General features: G+C 37.2%; 1 protein-coding gene across 1 annotated transcript in view; it reads left to right on the plus strand.

Moving 5' to 3' along the window:
* The window catches only part of LOC128656995 (zinc finger protein 432-like), a 96,220-nt gene that overhangs the window by 1,612 nt on the left and 67,562 nt on the right, over positions 1 to 27,046 (plus strand). The window contains exons 2-5 of the mRNA XM_053711208.1: positions 1,862 to 1,979; positions 2,155 to 2,262; positions 3,562 to 3,666; positions 7,030 to 7,143. Coding sequence (XP_053567183.1) covers positions 2,220 to 2,262; positions 3,562 to 3,666; positions 7,030 to 7,143 — 262 coding nt within the window. The 5' untranslated portion in view covers positions 1,862 to 1,979; positions 2,155 to 2,219. The remainder of the gene's footprint in view (positions 1 to 1,861; positions 1,980 to 2,154; positions 2,263 to 3,561; positions 3,667 to 7,029; positions 7,144 to 27,046) is intronic.

Raw genomic sequence — 27,046 nt, forward strand, 5'->3', positions numbered from 1 at the left:
TTTGTGAGTCAGAGGGAACTTATTTATAATATGTGTCTGTATATAATGTACTGGGGAGGGGGTTTATTTGTGAGTCAGAGGGAACTTATTTATAATATGTGTCTGTATATAATGTACTGGGGAGGGGGTTTATTTGTGAGTCAGAGGGAACTTATTTATAATATGTGTCTGTATATAATGTACTGGGGAGGGGGTTTATTTGTGAGTCAGAGGGAACTTATTTATAATATGTGTCTGTATATAATGTACTAAGGAGGGGGATGTCTTTGTGAGTCAGAGGGAACCTCTAAAATATTACATATTTGTATATGAGGTACTGGGGTGGGGGTGGAATGTGCGAGTCAAATAGAATCTCACTATCATACGGTACTTGGCAGGGTGCTGTGTGTGAAAGCATACGCTGTCTGCATTTATCATTGCACAAGCAGTTCTTGTAAACTGCTAGTGCAATGCCGCCCCCTGCAGATTCGCAGACAATCGGCCGCTAGCAGGGGGTGTCAATTAGCACGATTGTATAGGATCGGGCGGATTGAGGTCTGCAGCCTCAGAGGCAGCAGATTAGTTATGGAGCAGCAGTCTTTAGACCGCTGCTTCATAACTACTGTTTCTGTAGAGCCTAAATGCTCGCTCAGAAATAGGGGGATCAAGCTCCATTCGGCCCCTATATCTCTACATGATGTACTATCTGAATCATGCAAGTTTTATTTTGACTTTCCTGTCCCTTTAAGGTGGATCAAGTAGTTAGATATATACACAATTACTAAACGTTTCCAAGATGGCCGATGCTGGTTTATTTTTAACCATAGCTGGTTCCTATTAACCCTTAAAGGTATATGAAACCCTAAATTTTTCTTTTGTGATTCAGACAGAGCATATCATTTTTAAAACATTTCTGATTTACCTCCATTATCAAATTTGCTTTGTTCCCATGATAGATATTCTTTGTTTCTATGTAGTTGTCAAGCACTACATGGCAGGAAATAGTGCAGCCATCTTGTGCTGTTGCAATGTATGACATTCTTGCAAAACTGCTGCCATATAATGCTCCTGACTTGTGCATGCTCCTGAGCTTACGTCCCTGCTTTTCAGCAAAAGATAACAAAGGAACAAAGAAAATTTGATAACAGAAGGAAATTAGAAAGTTGTATAAAATTGCGTGTTTTATCTGAATCATGAAATAAGTATTGTTTTTCATTTCCCTTTATGGTGGGATTTTTATTTTATTTTAGCTGTGCTACAATACTTTATTTTTTGTGTTCAAATTTTTCTTTATTTATATTAAAATAATTTTGTGCTGATTTTTTTCCAAATATAAAAGTGAATACATTATTATTATTATTATTATTATTATTATTATCAGGTATTTGTAGAGCGCTAAAAGGTTCCACAGCCCTATGAACATAGGTGGTATATAAAAAGCGATTACAGGGATCAAATGGGTGAAGGGTCCTGCCGAGAGTTGCACTGTTGTAGTCGGCTCTTATGAAGGTGAACTACAAACAGCTGGGCTCATAGGCTTACATGCTATGGGGTTTAAGGGGATAGCAGTGGAGATAGGAAGATTAGTGTAGGTTTTAAGCGTCCCTGAATAGTAGAGTCTTCAGGGAGCACTTGAAGCTTTTAAAACTAGGGGAGAGTCTTGTGGAGCCAGGCAGAGAGTTCCATAAGATGGGAGCCAGTTTGGAGAAATCTTGTAGACGGGAATGTGAGGAGGTAACAAGAGAGGAGGAGAGTAGGAGATCATGAGCAGAGCAAAGGGGTCGGGAGGGAGAGTATCTGGAGACACGGTCTGAGATGTAGGGGGGAGCAATGCAATTGAGGGCTTTATAAGTCAGAGTGAGAATTTTGTGTTTAATCCTAGAGGCAAGAGGAAGCCAGTGAAGGGATTGGCAGAGAGGTGTGGCAGATGAAGAGCGATGTGTAAGGAAGATGAACCTAGCAGAGGCATTCATTAATTAATTTAAACAACACTCATTGTGGTAAGTGACTTTAAGTAATAAAAAGTGCAATTAAAAACGTGATCCTATTATTTAGATTATTAAGCTTGCACTAACTGAGTAAACAAAGAAATTATAAATTACAAACTGCTGTTATATAAGTTTATGTTATATCCTGTACCGTGTGCTATAAGGTAACGTTCTGCTGTAATTACAGGGGGTCTAGAGGAAAACCCGGGCACTGGGCTATTAAAAGTGAAGGAAGAGGATGAGACAGATGACATGAATAGTCATCAGACTGAAATACATTGCTCCCTCCCTGCCGGTGAGTAGTAATACGTGAGAGTCTGCCGGGGCTGTGCACACAGTTACTTACTGCTCTCCCTCCCTGCCGGTGAGTAGTAATACGTGAGAGTCTGCCGGGGTTGTGCACACAGTTACTTACTGCTCTCCCTCCCTGCCAGTGAGTAGTAATACGTGAGAGTCTGCCGGGGCTGTGCACACAGTTACTTACTGCTCTCCCTACCTGCCGGTGAGTAGTAATACGTGAGAGTCTGCCGGGGCTGTGCACACAGTTACTTACTGCTCTCCCTCCCTGCCAGTGAGTAGTAATACGTGAGAGTCTGCCGGGGCTGTGCACACAGTTACTTACTGCTCTCCCTCCCTGCCGGTGAGTAGTAATACGTGAGAGTCTGCGGGGGCTGTGCACACAGTTACTTACTGCTCTCCCTCCCTGCCGGTGAGTAGTAATACGTGAGAGTCTGCCGGGGCTGTGCACACAGTTACTTACTGCTCTCCCTCCCTGCCGGTGAGTAGTAATACGTGAGAGTCTGCCGGGGCTGTGCACGCAGTTACTTACTGCTCTCCCTCCCTGCTGGTGAGTAGTAATACGTGAGAGTCTGCCGGGGCTGTGCACACAGTTACTTACTGCTCTCCCTCCCTGCCGGTGAGTAGTAATACGTGAGAGTCTGCCGGGGCTGTGCACGCAGTTACTTACTGCTCTCCCTCCCTGCCGGTGAGTAGTAATACCTGAGAGTCTGCCGGGGCTGTGCACACAGTTACTTACTGCTCTCCCTTGTAGTTTACTGTCTGCTTTATAAGTGCAGAAAGAAAATGAGTTTAACCCTTGTTTAGTTCATGTTGTAATTTTATACAGGTGCTGGGCCAAAAAAGCACAAGAGAGAAGTGTCACAGTGTGTGTATTTGGTGTTAATTGTCTGCCTGGGAAATACACAAATGGCTAGATTACAAGTGGAGCACAAAATGATCACGCACATATTAACACATAACTATATATGTATATAATCATATACATAGTTTTAAAAATGCTGCAATCGCTGCTTAGGTTCTGATGCCATCTCTGATGGCACCAGAACGAGGCTCCCATTGGAACCTATGGAAGTGCCCTCTCATGAGCTCAATGGCAGCTCGCATTTGCATTGCTTTTTACTTGTAATACCAGCGCACATTAGCGTGCACTGGTATTACTCAGTGGCGCTCTATTATCGCTTGCGTGCAAGTGATGTTTAGTGCTCCACTTGTAATCTAGCCCAAACTGTTTTATAGTGAATTTATAAAAACTAGATCAAGGGATATACAAACTGAATCTGCTTTATTTGTACAGATGAAGGTAATGCTGATATAGTGAAAGTTGAGGTAACAGAAGATCTGTGTGTGAGGCGTCAGCTGAGAGCACCGGATAAGAAAACCAGTGACCGTATTATCTCAAGTGAGTGTGCACGTCTGTTATGTGTAAAGGATATGGGTTAGAGGTGACTGTTGTGTCTGAGGGACACAGGTTACAGGTGAGTGTGCATGTGTGTTGTATCTGATACACGATACAGGTGTGCATGTGTGTTGTGTCTCAAAGACACAGGTTACAGATGAGCGTGCACATATGTTGTGTCTAAGAGATAAAGCTAGCATGGGTGTTGTGTGTGTGAGGGTATGTGGGTTACAGGTCAGTGTGCACGTAGGTAATGCTTGAGGTACATGAGATACAGGTGAGTGTTCATGTATGTTGTGTCTGAGGGACGTGGGATACAGGTGAGTATGCAAATATATTGTTTCTGAGGTATGTTGGTTACTGGTGAGTGTGCACATATATTGTGTATGATGTACATGGGTTACTGGTGAGTGCACACATATATTGTGTGTGAGGTAAGTGAGTTACAGGTGAGTGTGCACATATATTGTGCGTGAGGTACGTGGGTTACAGGTGAGTGTGCACATATATTGTGCGTGAGGTACGTGGTTTACAGGCGAGTATGCATATATATTGTGTGTGAGGTACGTGGTTTACAGGCGAGTATGCATATATATTGTGTGTGAGGTACGTTGGTTGCATGTGATTGTACACATATATTGTGTGTGAGGTATATGAGTTACAGGTGAGTGTGCACATATATTGTGTGTGAAGTATGTGGGGTTACAGGTAAGTGTTTACATATATTGTGGGGTAGGTACGTGGGTTACAGGTGAGTGTGAACATATATTGTGTGTGGGGAACGTGGGTTACAGGTGAGTGTGCACGTTTATTGTGTGTGAGGTATGTGGGTTACAGGTGAGTGTGCACGTATATTGTGTGTGAGGTATGTGGGTTACAGATGAGTGCAGTTATATTGTGTGTGAGTAACGTAGGTTACAGGTGAGTGTGCACATATATTGTGTGTGAGATACGTAGGTTACAGGTGAGCGTGCACATATATTGTATGTGGGATACAGGTGAGTGTTTACATATATTGTGTGTGAGGTACGTGAGTTACAGGTGAGTGTGCCCATATATTGTGTGGGAGGTAAGTGGGTTACAGGTGAGAGTGCACATATATTGTGTGGGAGGTAAGTGGGTTACAGGTGAGTGTGCACATATATTGTGTGTGAGGTACGTAGGTTACAGGTGAGTGTGCACATATATTGTATGTGGGATACAGGTGAGTGTTTACATATATTGTGTGTGAGGTACGTGAGTTACAGGTGAGTGTGCCCATATATTGTGTGGGAGGTAAGTGGGTTACAGCTGAGAGTGCACATATACTGTGTGTGAGGTAAGTGGGTTACAGGTGAGTGTGCACATATATTGTGTGTGAGGTACGTAGGTTACAGGTGAGTGTGCACATATATTGTGTGTGAGGTACGTAGGTTACAGGTGAGTGTGCCCATATATTGTGTGGGAGGTAAGTGGGTTACAGCTGAGAGTGCACATATACTGTGTGTGAGGTAAGTGGGTTACAGGTGAGTGTGCACATATATTGTGTGTGAGGTACGTAGGTTACAGGTGAGTGTGCACATATATTATGTGTGAGGTATGTGGGATACAGGGGAGTATGGATAAGCAAACACTGATTGTGCATTCTATAGAGATCTATACAGACAAGTATAGCGATGAGGTTCTCCCAAACCTACAATACACAAATACACAGAAAAAACAGAGTGCTGTCTTGCGCTACAAAGCTAAAAGTATAGATCATAAGGGATAAATGGATAACTGAAGTTACTAGATCCAAATGAGAATCCTACTAAAACATTGGACTATGTATAAAATACTTTATTCAATTCATAAACATCACACAATAATAAAATATGCTAGCAAAGATACATCATAAATAAAAACATACATAAAAGATACAAGGTACAAACTCCGGCAACAAATGTTGCAACTTAAAGTGAAGGTAAAGTCAAACGTCTAATTACAAATAATTAGAGATATGATGCCAAATAAATATAAGTTTAATTCATCAATTTTTTTATAAAACATAAATTACCTGTGATCTTATGTTTTTCTAATCGAATCGGCTTTCCTATAAACAACCCGTACATTTTTTTTTTTTTCTAAATTACTATCACGTGCCTCTTAGATCCAATTGATTTTCTGGCCGTTAGGCGGCCGTCAAATTGCGTCATAAACATCCTGGTTTACCTGCGCATGCGTGACTATTTATCCTCCGCAATTTACAAGCGCGCGCGTCCTCGTTTCGCGCATTCGCATTATAAATTTTGGGTTTTCGTCATTGAAGGAGCTGCCGGTCCATAAATGATGCGCATGCGCGGTTAATCCGTGCTCGATGTGCACGAGTATGCTAAACACGTATAGAGCGGGTGGGACCGCTCTATACGTCAGTGTGTCCTAAACCAGGAAATGGAGCGTGGGAGGAGATTATTCAAGGAACGGTAGGAGAAATAAAGTTATAAATTGAACAAAATAGTTCATTTTTTATTAATAAAAAACCTAGCGACTACATTTGGGTTAATAAAAGCAACATAAAAACGATTGCTGGTTACAATAACTTTACCTTCACTTTAATCCAGTATGGAGCATCATTGTGTGAAGCTGTATTTTGATTGAATTTAAGGTTAGCGTGTCTGACCGTTAATGAACTGTTGCAAGCGGATTGCCGAGGACCGATAACAGCAAGCTATAGAGGACATCTTGGGATAAGGAATATAACAAGTAGCCTTTGTTGAAATCCAAGGCTTCTAATGCATCCCCATTTTCACACCAAGTTGAAATTCACCAACCGACACAATTAAGTTGCAACATTTGTTGCCGGAGTTTGTACCTTGTATCTTTTATGTATATGTCTTTATTTCTGATGCATCTTTGCTAGCATATTTTTTTTATTGTGTGATGTTTATGAATAGAGTAAAATACTGTATACATAGTTCAATGTTTTAGTAGGATTCTCATTTGGATCTAGCAACTTCAGTTATCCATTTATCCCTTATGATCTATACTTTTAGCTTTGTAGCGCAAGATAGCACTCTGTTTTTTCTGTATACAGGTGAGTGTGCACATATATTGTGTGTGAGGTAGGTGAGTTACAGGTGAGTGTGCACACATATTGTGTGTGAGGTAGGTGGGTTACAGGTGAGTGTGCACATATATTGTGTGTGAGGTAGGTGGGTTACAGGTGAGTGGGCACGTATATTGTGAGTGAGGTACGTGGGTTACAGGTGAGTGTGCAAAGTAAGTTTGATAGTCTGCTAAATAATTCTCTTGTTTGCACATAGTAATTTCTTTGTGACCACATGATTTTATTTATAATGAGAGAGATATTGATACACTACAACTTACACGTGTATTCTCACTGTGCAGGTCGTATGGATGTGACCCCTTCAGATGGCTCAATGGTCAAGCATGGAGGAGAACTGTATGTGTGTGATCAAGTGAAGACTGAGGAGGAAGAAGTTCCTATAAATACAGCAACAGGTGATTAGCGCATATTACAGGATCAGTCAACACAGTAGATTTGCATAATCAACAAATGCATGATAACAAGACAATGCAAAAGCACTTAGTCTGAACTTCAAATGAATAGTATATTTTTTTATGACATGTTATGTCTATTTCCACTCCCACCTGTACCATGTGACAGCCATCAGCCAATCACAAATGCATACACGTTCCATGTGACAGCCATAAGCCAATCACAAATGCATATACGCTTATTCTGTGAATTCTTGCACATGCTCAGTAGGAGCTGGTGACTCAAAGTTTAAATATAAAAAGACTGTGTACAGATGGCCTTCTGTTTATACCGGTTCAATTTGCGCCGTTTCAGAATAACAACTTTTTTTCCCCAGTCATGTGACTGCTATTGAAAAGCATTGAAAAGCAGTTCACTAATTAAAATAGCCAGTAGGTGGAGCTGTCCGCTTGTGTTGCAGCAAAGTTATGCAATTTAGCAGACTGAAATTAATCTGTAGAGCAGACCAGACCTATCGAACAACAAGATCTAGCAGCCACTTCCCTATTATCTTCCTGTCCAGCTGCTTGAGGTGAGGGTGCCTAACTGCCTATTAATCACTCCAGATTGAAATGCATAGAATAGGTGCAGACCCAATATTATGAACAGAGAAAGGATGGCAGGCTCTCAAATCCAAATAGTAAAAAATCTAAATTTATTAGACAACTTTAAAAGGTACACAGACATGGCAGTAAAAGCTAGAGCAAAGAATCTTACATGTTTTGCGCCCCCTACAGGCACTTAGTCATAGATGAGGTACTCTGTGAGAAATCTCATCTATTTATGCTGTGAGTAACATAGATTAACTATTTCCTTGCCTCACAGACACAAACAGAAAAAAGGCTAAAAACAGAATGCTGAAGCAGTTAGATACAATGGTTGAATCTCAATAGGCTAAATTTCTAATATAGTAGATAAGAACAGACAGTGCAAGAGATAAGAGGCAAGTTATGCATGATATTGACACTGAAAAAATGTGATTATGCATTTTATGAAATGATATCCTAGAGATATTAACAAAAGTTAGTACTAAAATAATTTCATATCACATATTCCAGGATAAAAAATTCTCTATGTACTTAGAAAAGAATTCTATGCATAAAAAAAATATATAATATACATAGGAAAATTTCTCATAGATGTGCATAAAGTTACATGAAAAATATATATAATTATAATTTTTATAATTATAATTTTTAATTTTTACATTGGAAACAGCAGAATGCAAATGGATCAATAAGAAAAAAATCCAAATATTTCGTATGGAAACATGTGGATACAAATGGATACATATCAGGGCATGGATAGAGAAGGTGCATAGTTAGATAGAAAAAATAATAAAAATAAAATAAAATTAAAATAGAAATTAAACGACAATTTAATTGTCAATGAAATAATCTATATCACATTCCCTATTCATGCCCTGAGGGGCAAGAGTCTTAAGTTTGAGGATCCAATAACGTTCCTTCTTTTCCAAAATTTTAGCCCTATTTCCTCCTCTGATAGGGACCACAGCCATATCTATAATTTGGACTGAGAGACTGGCCATATGTGTTAGATGAAAATTATTAAAATGATTGGCGACTGCGGAGTCCTTATTCTAATTTTTGACATCCCTGACATGTTCGCTATACCTGGTCCTGAGCATCCTCGTCGTTTTGCCCACGTACTGACAATTACAAAGGTCACATGTCAAAAGATAAACCACAAACTGCGAGCCACAATTAGCATAAAACTTTGTCTCATAAGTATCACCTGTGGTTTGACTAACAAAATGTTGGCCTATTTTAACATTGGGACATGTATAACAAATTGTGTGTCCACATTTAAAAGTGCCCAATTTGTGAAGCCAATTTCCTCTTTGTTTTTGTGAGTTACCTGTGATCTGACTAGGGGATAAAATTTGTGACAGTGTCCTTGATTTTTTAGGGACAAATTTGCATTTGCCTATCAGAGAGTTAAGACTCTCATCTGCCCTTAGTATGTGAAGATGTTTTTTCAAGACCCCTACAATTTCATCATATTGTTGGCTGTATTCCGTGGAAAAAACAACAGAGTCAGCAAAGTCTCTGTTGTTTTCAGACATGTTTTTTAAGGGTAATGTTTTGTCATCCCTTATTTTTGCTTGACACCTCTCAAGAACATCATTTTTATATCCACGTTGAACTTTTTTATATCCACGTCCCTAAGCTCACCTGCTTGTTTATCATAAACATTGTCACTCTGAGTGTTTCTTCTAACACAAAGAAATTGAGGCTTAGGGATAGACTTGATAAGGTGTTGTGGGTGATGAGAGATGGCATGCAAAATTGTATTACCCGCCGTTGGTTTACGGTAAGTTTTAGTAATTATTTGCATGTTCTCAATACTGATATTCAAGTCCAAATAGTTGACCTGCCTCTCACTGAAAGACCCTGTGAACGAGAGTCCCAAATCATTATGATTACAAAATGTTAAAAAATCTTGAAATTCACTGTCATTCACAGGGTGTCCCACTATCAAGAGCAGGTCATCTATATAGCGAACTAGCAACACGATTCTGTTCTGCCATGGATTCATTGAAGTATAGATGTAGGTTAATTCCCACCATGCAACAAAGATATTTACAAATGAAGGCGCAAAATTTGCGCCCATGGCGGTGCCACAGATTTGAAGAAAAAATTCTTCATTAAAAAGAAAATAATTGTGCGACAAAAGAAAATTCAAAGCTCAAAAAGTGAGCCAATGCCAGCCACAATAGGCCTACCCGGGGGACACCTCTCATTCTTGTGAATTCACAAGAATGAGAGGTGTCCCCCGGGTAGGCCTATTGTGGCTGGCATTGGCTCACTTTTTGAGCCTATGGCAGAGTGGATTGACACTATTTTACAGCCATTGGCAGTATCACAGTTGTCATACCTCCGGGACACCTCTCATCTCTTGATGACCCTCAACAAAATTGACTGGCAACCTGGTTTTTCCTGGGTATCAATGGATATTGTGTTATTGTATACATCAATTCCACAAACACTAGGTATACAAGCTGTTGCTTTTTTTTTCTTAAAAAAGAATCCCAATATTCCACTGAAGACATTGAGTATATTTGCAGTGTTTTGAATTTTCTTTTGTCACACAATTATTTTCTTTTTAATGAAGAATTTTTTCTTCAAATCTGTGGCACTGCCATGGGCGCAAAATTTGCGCCTTCATTTGCAAATATCTTTGTTGCATGGTGGGAATTAACCTACATCTATACTTCAATGAATCAATGGCAGAACAGAATCGTGTTGCTAGTTCGCTATATAGATGACCTGCTCTTGATAGTGGGACACCCTGTGAATGACAGTGAATTTCAAGATTTTTTAACATTTTGTAATCATAATGATTTGGGACTCTCGTTCACAGGGTCTTTCAGTGAGAGGCAGGTCAACTATTTGGACTTGAATATCAGTATTGAGAACATGCAAATAATTACTAAAACTTACCGTAAACCAACGGCAGGTAATACAATTTTGCATGCCACCTCTCATCACCCACAACACCTTATCAAGTCTATCCCTAAGTCTCAATTTCTTCGTGTTAGAAGAAACACTCAGAGTGACAAAGTTTATGATAAACAAGCAGGTGAGCTTAGGGACATACTTGTTCAACGTGGATATAAAAATGATGTTCTTGAGAGGTGTCAAGCAAAAATAAGGGATGACAAAACATTACCCTTAAAAAACAAGTCTGAAAACAACAGAGACTTTGCTGACTCTGTTGTTTTTTCCACGGAATACAGCCAACAATATGATGAAATTGTAGGGGTCTTGAAAAAACATCTTCACGTACTAAGGGCAGATGAGAGTCTTAACTCTCTGATAGGCAAATGCAAATTTGTCCCTAAAAAATCAAGGACACTGTCACAAATTTTATCCCCTAGTCAGATCACAGGTAACTCACAAAAACAAAGAGGAACTTGGCTTAACAAATTGGGCACTTTTAAATGTGGACACACAATTTGTTATACATGTCCCAATGTTAAAATAGGCCAACATTTTGTTAGTCAAACCACAGGTGATACTTATGAGACAAAGTTTTATGCTAATTGTGGCTCGCAGTTTGTGGTTTATCTTTTGACATGTGACCTTTGTAATTGTCAGTACGTGGGCAAAACGACGAGGATGCTCAGGACCAGGTATAGTGAACATGTCAGGGATGTCAAAAATTATAATAAGGACTCCGCAGTCGCCAATCATTTTAATAATTTTCATCTAACACATATGGCCAGTCTCTCAGTCCAAATTATAGATATGGCTGTGGTCCCTATCAGAGGAGGAAATAGGGCTGAAATTTTGGAAAAGAAGGAACTTTATTGGATCCTCAAACTTAAGACTCTTGCCCCTCAGGGCATGAATAGGGAATGTGATATAGATTATTTCATTGACAATTAAATTGTCGTTTAATTTCTATTTTAATTTTATTTTATTTTTATTATTTTTTCTATCTAACTATGCACCTTCTCTATCCATGCCCTGATATGTATCCATTTGTATCCACATGTTTCCATATGAAATATTTGGATTTTTTTCTTATTGATCCATTTGCATTCTGCTGTTTCCAATGTAAAAATTAAAAATTATAATTATAAAAATTATAATTATATATATTTTTCATGTAACTTTATGCACATCTATGAGAAATTTTCCTATGTACAGGTATACCCCGCTTTACGTAGTTTCGCTTTACGTCGTTTCGCTAACACGTCGTCGCCGCCGCAAACCCGGAAGTAGTTTCTCAGCGCGGCACAGTGCAGGACTTGGACATCGCAAGTAAGGAGGAAAAATTGCATGCGGTTTTACAGAGTACGTTGGAAAGACTTTAGGGTTGCTAAAACTGTGCAGTACAGTATTGTACTGTACCAGATAATTTGGTAAGTCCAGTATACCGGTCTTCATAAGCATTACAGTATTTTTTGTCCATTAAAGGTACAGTACTGTACAGGATTATTTGTTAAATCCATACAGTAATTGTACCGTACACACAAGTCTAGTTCTTCATAAGCAGTATTTTTTGGCCAATAAAGGTACAGTACAAGTACCAGTATATGCAGTGTTACTGTATGTACTGTACTGTATACAGTATTATTGTCATAATACCTTTGTGCTTACCTTGAATAGTACAGGTAAGCATTTCATCTGCCTCCATCTCATATACAGTACCATACCATAAAACATAACCTACTTTAGTACTGTACAGTATTGTTTGGCATGGTTTGAGATCTCCACATAAAATAAGGATCCCTTTCTACTGTCTGCATAACTGAATACAGTAGTGTACTGTCTTGTGCTAGTGTTAAACTAAACTTAGCACTACTGCACACCTATATATGTTATTTCAAACATGTTTTTAAGCTTGTAAACACACTGGCAAGTGAAAAACAAGTAAAAAATGCCTTGACTCACTTTAAGTCGGTTTTCACTTTACAGCGGGGCTCCGGTCCCTAACCCGCTGTATGAGCGGGGTATACCTGTATATTATATATTTTTTATGCATAGAATTCTTTTCTAAGTACATAGAGAATTTTTTATCCTGGAATATGTGATATGAAATTATTTTAGTACTAACTTTTGTTAATATCTCTAGGATATCATTTCATAAAATGCATAATCACATTTTTTCAGTGTCAATATCATGCATAACTTGCCTCTTATCTCTTGCACTGTCTGTTCTTATCTACTATATTAGAAATTTAGCCTATTGAGATTCAACCATTGTATCTAACTGCTTCAGCATTCTGTTTTTAGCCTTTTTTCTGTTTGTGTCTGTGAGGCAAGGAAATAGTTAATCTATGTTACTCACAGCATAAATAGATGAGGTTTCTCACAGAGTACCTCATCTATGACTAAGTGCCTGTAGGGGGCGCGAAACATGTAAGATTCTTTGCTCTAGCTTTTACTGCCATGTCTGTGTACCTTTTTAAAAGTTGTCTAATACATTTAGATTTTTTACTATTTGGATTTGAGAGCCTGCCATCCTTTCTCTGTTCATAATATTTTTGGCTTCCTGATCCTAGCCCTCCCGGCTACGGCTCTCCGTGCTTTAGTTGCTTTCACTTTGGAACTTTTTTTCAAACCGCATTGCACAGCGGTTTGCTCTCTGGGAACTGACTTCCGGTCTGCGGGGGATCGACAGGCAGCGTTTGCTGTTTACTCTACGCAGACCCAATATTATCTAACATGCTAACAATGCAGAGAACTGCAGAAAAATGCAAGTAAAAAATTTTTTTTGTTCATTAAACTTAGTTTGATGATACAGTCTGTTGTGTGATTATTTAATTAGGTTTATAATGCTGTTTAGCATTTAAAGTCTTCATTTGAAAGTTTTAAAAATAATGTATTAGGTGTTACTTATGACAATTTTGAGAGGGGCCTGGAATCTAACTCCCTCACTTCCCATTGACTTACATTATAAACTGGGTTTCGATTTACAACCATTCCTTCTGGAACCTAACCCTGGCGTAAACTGAGGGCTACCTGTACTTTTTTTTAATGGAAGTGAATTGGAAAGTTGTTTAAAATTGCATACTCTATTTGAATAATGAAAGTTTAATTTTGATTTAAGTGTCCCTTTAAGTAAATGGAAGATTCTGTGATGGTGACATTTTGTCTCATGTAAATAAGTTATATTTATCAGATGGTTACACAGCAGACACAGGTTAGTGAGTAGCTCAGGTTTATATAATTTTGTCTCATGTAAATAACAGTTATATTTATCAGATGGTTACACAGCAGACACAGGTTAATGAGTAGCTCAGGTTTATATCATTTTGCCTCATGTAAATAACAGTTATATTTATCAGATGGTTACACAGCAGACACAGGTTAGTGAGTAGCTCAGGTTTATATAATTTTGTCTCATGTAAATAAGTTATATTTATCAGATGGTTACACAGCAGACACAGGTTAGTGAGTAGCTCAGGTTTATATCATTTTGTGTCATGTAAATAAGTTATATTTATCATATGGTTACACTGCAGACACAGGTTAGTGAGTAGCTCAGGTTTATATAATTTTGTCTCATGTAAATAACAGTTATATTTATCAGATGGTTACACAGCAGAAACAGGTTAGTGAGTAGCTCAGGTTTATATCATTTTGTGTCATGTAAATAAGTTATATTTATCAGATGGTTACACAGCAGACACAGGTTAGTGAGTAGCTCAGGTTTATATCATTTTGTGTCATGTAAATAACAGTTATATTTATCAGACGGTTACACAGCAGACAGGTTAGTGAGTAGCTCAGGTTTATATAATTTTGTCTCATGTAAATAACAGTTATATTTATCAGATGGTTACACAGCAGACACAGGTTAGTGAGTATCTCAGGTTTATATCATTTTGTGTCATGTAAATAAGTTATATTTATCAGATGGTTACACAGCAGACACAGGTTAGTGAGTAGCTCAGGTTTATATCATTTTGTCTCATGTAAATAACAGTTATATTTATCAGATGGTTACACAGCAGACACAGGTTAGTGAGTAGCTCAGGTTTATATCATTTTGTGTCATGTAAATAAGTTATATTTATCAGATGGTTACACAGCAGACACAGGTTAGTGAGTAGATCAGGTTTATATAATTTTGTCTCATGTAAATAAGTTATATTTATCAGATGGTTACACAGCAGACACAGGTTAGTGAGTAACTCAGGTTTATATCATTTTGTCTCATGTAAATAACTGTTATATTTATCAGATGGTTACACAGCAGACACAGGTTAGTGAGTAGCTCAGGTTTATATCATTTTGTCTCATGTAAATAACAGTTATATTTATCAGATGGTTACACAGCAGACACAGGTTAGTGAGTAGCTCAGGTTTATATCATTTTGTCTCATGTAAATAACAGTTATATTTATCAGATGGTTACACAGCAGACACAGGTTAGTGAGTAGCTCAGGTTTATATCATTTTGTGTCATGTAAATAACAGTTATATTTATCAGATGGTTACACAGCAGACACAGGTTAGTGAGTAGCTCAGGTTTATATCATTTTGTCTCATGTAAATAACAGTTATATTTATCAGATGGTTACACAGCAGACACAGGTTAGTGAGTAGCTCAGGTTTATATCATTTTGTCTCATGTAAATAACAGTTATATTTATCAGATGGTTACACAGCAGACACAGGTTAGTGAGTAGCTCAGGTTTATATCATTTTGTGTCATGTAAATAACAGTTATATTTATCAGATGGTTACACAGCAGACACAGGTTAGTGAGTAGCTCAGGTTTATATCATTTTGTGTCATGTAAATAAGTTATATTTATCAGATGGTTACACAGCAGACACAGGTTAGTGAGTAGCTCAGGTTTATATCATTTTGTCTCATGTAAATAACAGTTATATTTATCAGATGGCTACACAGCAGACACAGGTTAGTGAGTAACTCAGGTTTATATCATTTTGTCTCATGTAAATAACTGTTATATTTATCAGATGGTTACACAGCAGACACAGGTTAGTGAGTAGCTCAGGTTTATATCATTTTGTCTCATGTAAATAACAGTTATATTTATCAGATGGTTACACAGCAGACACAGGTTAGTGAGTAGCTCAGGTTTATATCATTTTGTCTCATGTAAATAACAGTTATATTTATCAGATGGTTACACAGCAGACACAGGTTAGTGAGTAGCTCAGGTTTATATCATTTTGTCTCATGTAAATAACAGTTATATTTATCAGATGGTTACACAGCAGACACAGGTTAGTGAGTAGCTCAGGTTTATATCATTTTGTCTCATGTAAATAAGTTATATTTATCAGATGGTTACACAGCAGACACAGGTTAGTGAGTAGCTCAGGTTTATATCATTTTGTGTCATGTAAATAAGTTATATTTATCAGATGGTTACACAGCAGACACAGGTTAGTGAGTAACTCAGGTTTATATCATTTTGTCTCATGTAAATAACAGTTATATTTATCAGATGATTACACAGCAGACAGGTTAGTGAGTAACAGTCGATGTGTGTCGGCACCTATGTTAACTGGTAAAGTACTGTTAAATAGCGAGTAGTTCTCTCACCCCTCTCCTGGTTTGGCAATGTCCAGTATCACTAAGCCTGACCTGTGGAAAAGCAGGAAAAACGACCCTCCGTATGTGCAAACCAGGTGCACATGGAGCTGGTCCGGCACTTAACGCTCTCACTGACCGCTCCGGTCTCCTCTGCTCGATCCACCTACGATGGCGTGTGACGTCACTGGGCAAACTTCCGGTACACGGAACTTCTTTCTCCTCGATAGTGCTATGCGTGTCCCTGCAGCAGCCAAGACCAGGATCGGTGCGCTGAGGATAGCAGATGTAGCACACTGGAAACTGGTGCCCCTTCCTACGCAAACCTGTTTATGGGTTGGTGGGAGCTGTCCCACATCTTTGGATGTGGTGAACTCTGGAAGCACAGGATCATTTACTATAGGAGGTACATTGATGACCTGCTGATGATCTGGTCTGGCTCTGATGAGGAGGCTAAGAGTTTTGTATCTATACTAAATGACAACAACATAGGCTTAAAATTCACTTCTGAATTTAACAAAGTCAGTATAAATTACTTAGATGTCACTCTGGTTGGTATTAGCGATAATATCGTTGATACTAAAGTATATAGGAAACCAGTCACAGGGAATACTCTCCTCCATGCTAGAAGTAATCATCCAAAAAGAGTCTTCATTTCTGTCCTTAAAGGACAATTCATCAGACTCCGGAGAAACTGTACAACGGATGAAGACTATGAGAGACAATCTCTCGAGCTGGAGGAGAGGTTCTGTGAGAGAGGATACAAAAGAGTGGTTGTTAGCCAACACAGACTAAATATTGGGGCTAAACCCAGAGTTACCTATCTTGATGATAATAATAAAAATAAAAAAGATGGGGAAAGCACATTTGATAGTTTCCTTCATCACCCAGTACAGTAACCAATTCCATCAAATTTGCAATATTATTAGAAAACACTTTAATATTCTTAAAGCGGATGATGGCTTGACAGATATTGTCACAAAAGGGTGCAGATGTGCTTTTAGACGTGGGACCAGTCTAAGCAACTTGCTTGCCCCCACACAACTTAAGGATCCAAACAATGAAGTTTCATCTTGGTTGAGTTTCAAAGGAACTTATAAATGCAATTTTGCACAGTGCATTGCCTGTGAATTTTTACAACAGAGAGAAGGTTTTAGGAGCGCCAGTACTGGTGAAAATTTTAGACACTCTTCTTGCTTAAACTGCAGAACCAAGTTCGCAGTTTATTTATTAACTTGCACAGAGTGTGCAATACAGTACACAGGGCTCACAACGAGGGAGACAAGAGAGAGGATCAGGGAACATGTCTCTAATATCAAAGCTGGCAAATTGATCACTCCTCTGGTTCAGCATTTCAAGATACATCATAATAAAAGTCCCAGGATACTTAGATGGACCATTATTGAGCAGGTTAAGTTGAACAAGAGAGGTGGGGATAAGGAAAGATTGCTGGCAAAGAGAGAGGTATTTTGGATACACAGACTCAGAACCAGAGTCCCAGAAGGTCTAAATTCAGAATTTGACCTAATTAATTTTTGGGAATGATTTTCTGGTTCTGGGTCTGTGTGCCCAATGTTTAAGTACTGCTTATATACAGGGTCATTGAACCCTGAACACTATACATTCAAAATGTGTGATATAATTAGCTTTTGCATTATGTGTAAATATATATATATGTATATATATATATATATATATATATATATATATATATATATTTCGTGGAATTCTAGGCAGAAGCTTGGCCTATACATATGCCAGTATAAATATAAATATAGATTTAATTGGTTCTATATATATGTAAGGTCTATTGGTACTTAATACATAGTGTATGCTTTTTGTTTTTATCATTCTTGCAAATGTGACTAACATTGTATCAGTTGATATTTATCCATTGGCGTCTTTAAAGGTTATAAGGTTTATTTAAACTTACATTTCTTTCACTTATTGATTGTTTATGCAATGTAGTTTAGATTTCCTAACTGTATACCACAATAAGCAATGGACAATTGCTATTCCATTATGTCTTATGTGTAAAGAGAGTGGGGGTTAACTTTACTCTAGGTGTGGTTTTAATTATATTTTTAAACCAATCAGGTACCAGGAACAGGTTTATTAGACTGGTGTACACCTGAGACTGTAGCTACGATTACGGCTTCATCGCCGAAACATGTCAGCAGACAGTCACTAGAGTGAAGCTACCTCCACTCACTACTATACTTGTATATCCTGTATCCCTGAAGGGAGCAAATATTTTACTTGCAATAAAGAAAAGATTACTTGTAATCACAACTGGCTGATTGTGCACCTCATTTGAACTTTGATCAGGTTAGTGAGTAACTCAGGTTTATATCATTTTGTCTCATGTAAATAACAGTTATATTTATCAGATGGTTACACAGCAGATACAGGTTAGTGAGTAACTCAGGTTTATATCATTTTGTCTCATGTAAATAACAGTTATATTTATCAGATGGTTACACAGCAGACACAGGTTAGTGAGTAGCTCAGGTTTATATCATTTTGTGTCATGTAAATAACAGTTATATTTATCAGATGGTTACACAGCAGACACAGGTTAGTGAGTAACTCAGGTTTATATCATTTTGTCTCATGTAAATAACAGTTATATTTATCAGATGGTTACACAGCAGACACAGGTTAGTGAGTATCTCAGGTTTATATCATTTTGTGTCATGTAAATAACAGTTATATTTATCAGATGGTTACACAGCAGACACAGGTTAGTGAGTAGCTCAGGTTTATATAATTTTGTCTCATGTAAATAACAGTTATATTTATCAGATGGTTACACAGCAGATACAGGTTAGTGAGTAGCTCAGGTTTATATCATTTTGTCTCATGTAAATAACAGTTATATTTATCACATGGTTACACAGCAGACACAGGTTAGTGAGTAGCTCAGGTTTATATCATTTTGTCTCATGTAAATAACAGTTATATTTATCAGATGGTTACACAGCAGACACATGTTAGTAAGTAGCTCAGGTTTATATCATTTTGTCTTATGTAAATAACAGTTATATTTATCACATGGTTACACAGCAGACACAGGTTAGTGAGTAGCTCAGGTTTATATCATTTTGTCTCATGTAAATAACAGTTATATTTATCAGATGGTTACACAGCAGACACAGGTTAGTGAGTAGCTCAGGTTTATATCATTTTGTCTCATGTAAATAACAGTTATGTTTATCAGATGGTTACACAGCAGACACAGGTTAGTGAGTAGCTCAGGTTTATATCATTTTGTGTCATGTAAATAAGTTATATTTATCAGATGGTTACACAGCAGACACAGGTTAGTGAGTAGCTCAGGTTTATATCATTTTGTCTCATGTAAATAACAGTTATATTTATCAGATGGCTACACAGCAGACACAGGTTAGTGAGTAACTCAGGTTTATATCATTTTGTCTCATGTAAATAACTGTTATATTTATCAGATGGTTACACAGCAGACACAGGTTAGTGAGTAGCTCAGGTTTATATCATTTTGTCTCATGTAAATAACAGTTATATTTATCAGATGGTTACACAGCAGACACAGGTTAGTGAGTAGCTCAGGTTTATATCATTTTGTCTCATGTAAATAACAGTTATATTTATCAGATGGTTACACAGCAGACACAGGTTAGTGAGTAGCTCAGGTTTATATCATTTTGTCTCATGTAAATAACAGTTATATTTATCAGATGGTTACACAGCAGACACAGGTTAGTGAGTAGCTCAGGTTTATATCATTTTGTCTCATGTAAATAACAGTTATATTTATCAGATGGTTACACAGCAGACACAGGTTAGTGAGTAGCTCAGGTTTATATCATTTTGTCTCATGTAAATAAGTTATATTTATCAGATGGTTACACAGCAGACACAGGTTAGTGAGTAGCTCAGGTTTATATCATTTTGTGTCATGTAAATAAGTTATATTTATCAGATGGTTACACAGCAGACACAGGTTAGTGAGTAACTCAGGTTTATATCATTTTGTCTCATGTAAATAACAGTTATATTTATCAGATGATTACACAGCAGACAGGTTAGTGAGTAACAGTCGATGTGTGTCGGCACCTATGTTAACTGGTAAAGTACTGTTAAATAGCGAGTAGTTCTCTCACCCCTCTCCTGGTTTGGCAATGTCCAGTATCACTAAGCCTGACCTGTGGAAAAGCAGGAAAAACGACCCTCCGTATGTGCAAACCAGGTGCACATGGAGCTGGTCCGGCACTTAACGCTCTCACTGACCGCTCCGGTCTCCTCTGCTCGATCCACCTACGATGGCGTGTGACGTCACTGGGCAAACTTCCGGTACACGAAACTTCTTTCTCCTCGATAGTGCTATGCGTGTCCCTGCAGCAGCCAAGACCAGGATCGGTGCGCTGAGGATAGCAGATGTAGCACACTGGAAACTGGTGCCCCTTCCTACGCAAACCTGTTTATGGGTTGGTGGGAGCTGTCCCACATCTTTGGATGTGGTGAACTCTGGAAGCACAGGATCATTTACTATAGGAGGTACATTGATGACCTGCTGATGATCTGGTCTGGCTCTGATGAGGAGGCTAAGAGTTTTGTATCTATACTAAATGACAACAACATAGGCTTAAAATTCACTTCTGAATTTAACAAAGTCAGTATAAATTACTTAGATGTCACTCTGGTTGGTATTAGCGATAATATCGTTGATACTAAAGTATATAGGAAACCAGTCACAGGGAATACTCTCCTCCATGCTAGAAGTAATCATCCAAAAAGAGTCTTCATTTCTGTCCTTAAAGGACAATTCATCAGACTCCGGAGAAACTGTACAACGGATGAAGACTATGAGAGACAATCTCTCGAGCTGGAGGAGAGGTTCTGTGAGAGAGGATACAAAAGAGTGGTTGTTAGCCAACACAGACTAAATATTGGGGCTAAACCCAGAGTTACCTATCTTGATGATAATAATAAAAATAAAAAAGATGGGGAAAGCACATTTGATAGTTTCCTTCATCACCCAGTACAGTAACCAATTCCATCAAATTTGCAATATTATTAGAAAACACTTTAATATTCTTAAAGCGGATGATGGCTTGACAGATATTGTCACAAAAGGGTGCAGATGTGCTTTTAGACGTGGGACCAGTCTAAGCAACTTGCTTGCCCCCACACAACTTAAGGATCCAAACAATGAAGTTTCATCTTGGTTGAGTTTCAAAGGAACTTATAAATGCAATTTTGCACAGTGCATTGCCTGTGAATTTTTACAACAGGGAGAAGGTTTTAGGAGCGCCAGTACTGGTGAAAATTTTAGACACTCTTCTTGCTTAAACTGCAGAACCAAGTTCGCAGTTTATTTATTAACTTGCACAGAGTGTGCAATACAGTACACAGGGCTCACAACGAGGGAGACAAGAGAGAGGATCAGGGAACATGTCTCTAATATCAAAGCTGGCAAATTGATCACTCCTCTGGTTCAGCATTTCAAGATACATCATAATAAAAGTCCCAGGATACTTAGATGGACCATTATTGAGCAGGTTAAGTTGAACAAGAGAGGTGGGGATAAGGAAAGATTGCTGGCAAAGAGAGAGGTATTTTGGATACACAGACTCAGAACCAGAGTCCCGGAAGGTCTAAATTCAGAATTTGACCTAATTAATTTTTGGGAATGATTTTCTGGTTCTGGGTCTGTGTGCCCAATGTTTAAGTACTGCTTATATACAGGGTCATTGAACCCTGAACACTATACATTCAAAATGTGTGATATAATTAGCTTTTGCATTATGTGTAAATATATATATATATGTGTATATATATATATATATATATATATATATATTTTGTGGAATTCTAGGCAGAAGCTTGGCCTATACATATGCCAGTATAAATATAAATATAGATTTAATTGGTTCTATATATATGTAAGGTCTATTGGTACTTAATACATAGTGTATGCTTTTTGTTTTTATCATTCTTGCAAATGTGACTAACATTGTATCAGTTGATATTTATCCATTGGCGTCTTTAAAGGTTATAAGGTTTATTTAAACTTACATTTCTTTCACTTATTGATTGTTTATGCAATGTAGTTTAGATTTCCTAACTGTATACCACAATAAGCAATGGACAATTGCTATTCCATTATGTCTTATGTGTAAAGAGAGTGGGGGTTAACTTTACTCTAGGTGTGGTTTTAATTATATTTTTAAACCAATCAGGTACCAGGAACAGGTTTATTAGACTGGTGTACACCTGAGACTGTAGCTACGATTACGGCTTCATCGCCGAAACATGTCAGCAGACAGTCACTAGAGTGAAGCTACCTCCACTCACTACTATACTTGTATATCCTGTATCCCTGAAGGGAGCAAATATTTTACTTGCAATAAAGAAAAGATTACTTGTAATCACAACTGGCTGATTGTGCACCTCATTTGAACTTTGATCAGGTTAGTGAGTAACTCAGGTTTATATCATTTTGTCTCATGTAAATAACAGTTATATTTATCAGATGGTTACACAGCAGATACAGGTTAGTGAGTAACTCAGGTTTATATCATTTTGTCTCATGTAAATAACAGTTATATTTATCAGATGGTTACACAGCAGACACAGGTTAGTGAGTAGCTCAGGTTTATATCATTTTGTGTCATGTAAATAACAGTTATATTTATCAGATGGTTACACAGCAGACACATGTTAGTAAGTAGCTCAGGTTTATATCATTTTGTCTCATGTAAATAACAGTTATATTTATCACATGGTTACACAGCAGACACAGGTTAGTGAGTAGCTCAGGTTTATATCATTTTGTCTCATGTAAATAACAGTTATATTTATCAGATGGTTACACAGCAGACACAGGTTAGTGAGTAGCTCAGGTTTATATCATTTTGTCTCATGTAAATAACAGTTATATTTATCACATGGTTACACAGCAGACACAGGTTAGTGAGTAGCTCAGGTTTATATCATTTTGTCTCATGTAAATAACAGTTATATTTATCAGATGGTTACACAGCAGACACAGGTTAGTGAGTAGCTCAGGTTTATATCATTTTGTGTCATGTAAATAACAGTTATATTTATCAGATGGTTACACAGCAGACACATGTTAGTAAGTAGCTCAGGTTTATATCATTTTGTCTCATGTAAATAACAGTTATATTTATCACATGGTTACACAGCAGACACAGGTTAGTGAGTAGCTCAGGTTTATATCATTTTGTCTCATGTAAATAACAGTTATATTTATCAGATGGTTACACAGCAGCCACAGGTTAGTGAGTAGCTCAGGTTTATATAATTTTGTCTCATGTAAATAACAGTTATATTTATCAGATGGTTACACAGCAGACACAGGTTAGTGAGTAGCTCAGGTTTATATCATTTTGTCTCATGTAAATAACAGTTATATTTATCAGATGGTTACACAGCAGACACAGGTTAGTGAGTAGCTCAGGTTTATATCATTTTGTGTCATGTAAATAAGTTATATTTATCAGATGGTTACACAGCAGACACAGGTTAGTGAGTAGCTCAGGTTTATATCATTTTGTGTCATGTAAATAACAGTTATATTTATCAGATGGTTACACAGCAGACACAGGTTAGTGAGTAGCTCAGGTTTATATCATTTTGTCTCATGTAAATAAGTTATATTTATTAGATGGTTACACAGCAGACACAGGTTAGTGAGTAGCTCAGGTTTATATAATTCTGTGTCATTTAAATAACAGATATATTTATCAGATGGTTACACAGCAGACACAGGTTAGTGAGTAACTCAGGTTTATATAATTTTGTGTCATGTAAATAACAGTTATATTTATCAGATGGTTACACAGCAGACACAGGTTAGTGAGTAACTCAGGTTTATATCATTTTGTCTCATGTAAATAACAGTTATATTTATCAGATGGTTACACAGCAGACACAGGTTAGTGAGTAGCTCAGGTTTATATCATTTTGTGTCATGTAAATAAGTTATATTTATCAGATGGTTACACAGCAGACACAGGTTAGTGAGTAGCTCAGGTTTATATCATTTTGTCTCATGTAAATAAGTTATATTTATCAGATGGTTACACAGCAGACACGTTAGTAAGTAGCTCAGGTTTATATCATTTTGTGTCATGTAAATAACAGTTATATTTATCAGATGGTTACACAGCAGACACAGGTTAGTGAGTAGCTCAGGTTTATATCATTTTGTGTCATGTAAATAACAGTTATATTTATCAGATGGTTACACAGCAGACACAGGTTAGTGAGTAGCTCAGGTTTATATCATTTTGTGTCATGTAAATAAGTTATATTTATCAGATGGTTACACAGCAGACACAGGTTAGTGAGTAGCTCAGGTTTATATCATTTTGTGTCATGTAAATAACAGTTATATTTATCAGATGGTTACACAGCAGACACAGGTTAGTGAGTAGCTCAGGTTTATATCATTTTGTGTCATGTAAATAAGTTATATTTATCAGATGGTTACACAGCAGACACAGGTTAGTGAGTAGCTCAGGTTTATATCATTTTGTCTCATGTAAATAACAGTTATATTTATCAGATGGTTACACAGCAGACACAGGTTAGTGAGTAGCTCAGGTTTATATCATTTTGTGTCATGTAAATAACAGTTATATTTATCAGATGGTTACACAGCAGACACAGGTTAGTGAGTAGCTCAGGTTTATATCATTTTGTGTCTTGTAAATAAGTTATATTTATCAGATGGTTACACAGCAGACACAGGTTAGTGAGTAGCTCAGGTTTATATCATTTTGTCTCATGTAAATAAGTTATATTTATCAGATGGTTACACAGCAGACACAGGTTAGTGAGTAGCTCAGGTTTATATCATTTTGTGTCATGTAAATAACAGTTATATTTATCAGATGGTTACACAGCAGACACAGCTTAGTGAGTAGCTCAGGTTTATATAATTTTGTCTCATGTAAATAACAGTTATATTTATCAGATGGTTACACAGCAGACACAGGTTAGTGAGTAACTCAGGTTTATATCATTTTGTGTCGTGTAAATAACAGTTATATTTATCAGATGGTTACACAGCAGACACAGGTTAGTGAGTAGCTCAAGTTTATATCATTTTGTGTCATGTAAATAAGTTATATTTATCAGATGGTTACACAGCAGACACAGGTTAGTGAGTAGCTCAGGTTTATATCATTTTGTGTCATGTAAATAACAGTTATATTTATCAGACGGTTACACAGCAGACAGGTTAGTGAGTAGCTCAGGTTTATATCATTTTGTGTCATGTAAATAACAGTTATATTTATCAGATGGTTACACAGCAGACACATGTTAGTGAGTAGCTCAGGTTTATATCATTTTGTGTCATGTAAATAACAGTTATATTTATCAGACGGTTACACAGCAGACAGGTTAGTGAGTAGCTCAGGTTTATATCATTTTGTGTCATGTAAATAACAGTTATATTTATCAGATGGTTACACAGCAGACACAGGTTAGTGAGTAGCTCAGGTTTATATCATTTTGTGTCGTGTAAATAACAGTTATATTTATCAGGTGGTTTCACAGCAAACACAGGTTAGTGAGTAGCTCAGGTTTATATCATTTTGTGTCATGTAAATAACAGTTATATTTATCAGATGGTTACACAGCAGACACAGGTTAGTGAGTAGCTCAGGTTTATATCATTTTGTGTCATGTAAATAGTTATATTTATCAGATGGTTACACAGCAGACACAGGTTAGTGAGTAGCTCAGGTTTATATCATTTTGTGTCATGTAAATAAGTTATTTATCAGATGGTTACACAGCAGACACAGGTTAGTGAGTAGCTCAAGTTTATATGATTAGTTATAATACTGATATATTTTATTTAGTATTTACCTGTCATAGAAGCCCCATACCTGAACATTTAGGGCTAGATTACAAGTGGCACATCTGATAGTACAGATGTGTTATCCATAGTGTGACCCTGTGCTAAGACGTGGATAGTAAAAAACGTTTACCAGAGAATCTCTTAATGTGGCCACCATTTTTTTTTTTTAACCTTACGCAATATTAAGCTGCAATAAAGTAACAATTAATATTTTACATATGTGCCTCGTAAATGACTTTGGAATAAATGTATGGCTTGGATCAACGCAAAAGGAGTGCTGAAGCATGTATGAATAACTAAGGGCTAAGCTCTTACTCCAAGTTAAATCAATGGCATCTTAACCTTGTGCTCGTATTACAAGTTGAAAGAAAAATGTTAGCGAGAGCCAAAGCCTCAGGCGCGCTAACATCTGAAGTTTGGATAGCGCAACCTAACTGAATCCCTTTCTCCATAGGCTTCTATTTATACACATATAAATAAAAACACATAGATATACACCTTTTTAGTCCTTCCCAGTCCAGCACCTGATTACAGACCATATCCCTTTAAATCACTGTTAGAACATTTATTTCAATAATAAACCTTGTTTTTGTATTTAATATGTATAAATATTAGTGAAATACTTTATTGTAATATATTATACATGTGTTCTGCTGTGCATATATTCAGGAATTAATGGGACAATAAAGTTAAAATTAAACTTTTGTGATTCAGATAGAGGATACAGTTTTAAACAGCTTTCTAATTTACTTCTGTTATCTAATTTTGCTTTTTTTTTTCTTTGTATCCTTTTTTCAAAGTATACCTAGGTAGACTCAGGAGCAGAAATGCACTTCTAGCTTGCTGCTGGTTGGTGACTGCACATATATGCCTCTTGTCATTGGCTCACACAATATACAGCTAGCTCCCAGTAGTGCATTGCTGCTTTTTCAACCAAAGATC

The sequence above is a fragment of the Bombina bombina genome, chromosome 4 (genome assembly GCF_027579735.1).
Source record: "Bombina bombina isolate aBomBom1 chromosome 4, aBomBom1.pri, whole genome shotgun sequence".
Taxonomy (NCBI): Eukaryota; Metazoa; Chordata; class Amphibia; order Anura; family Bombinatoridae; genus Bombina; species Bombina bombina.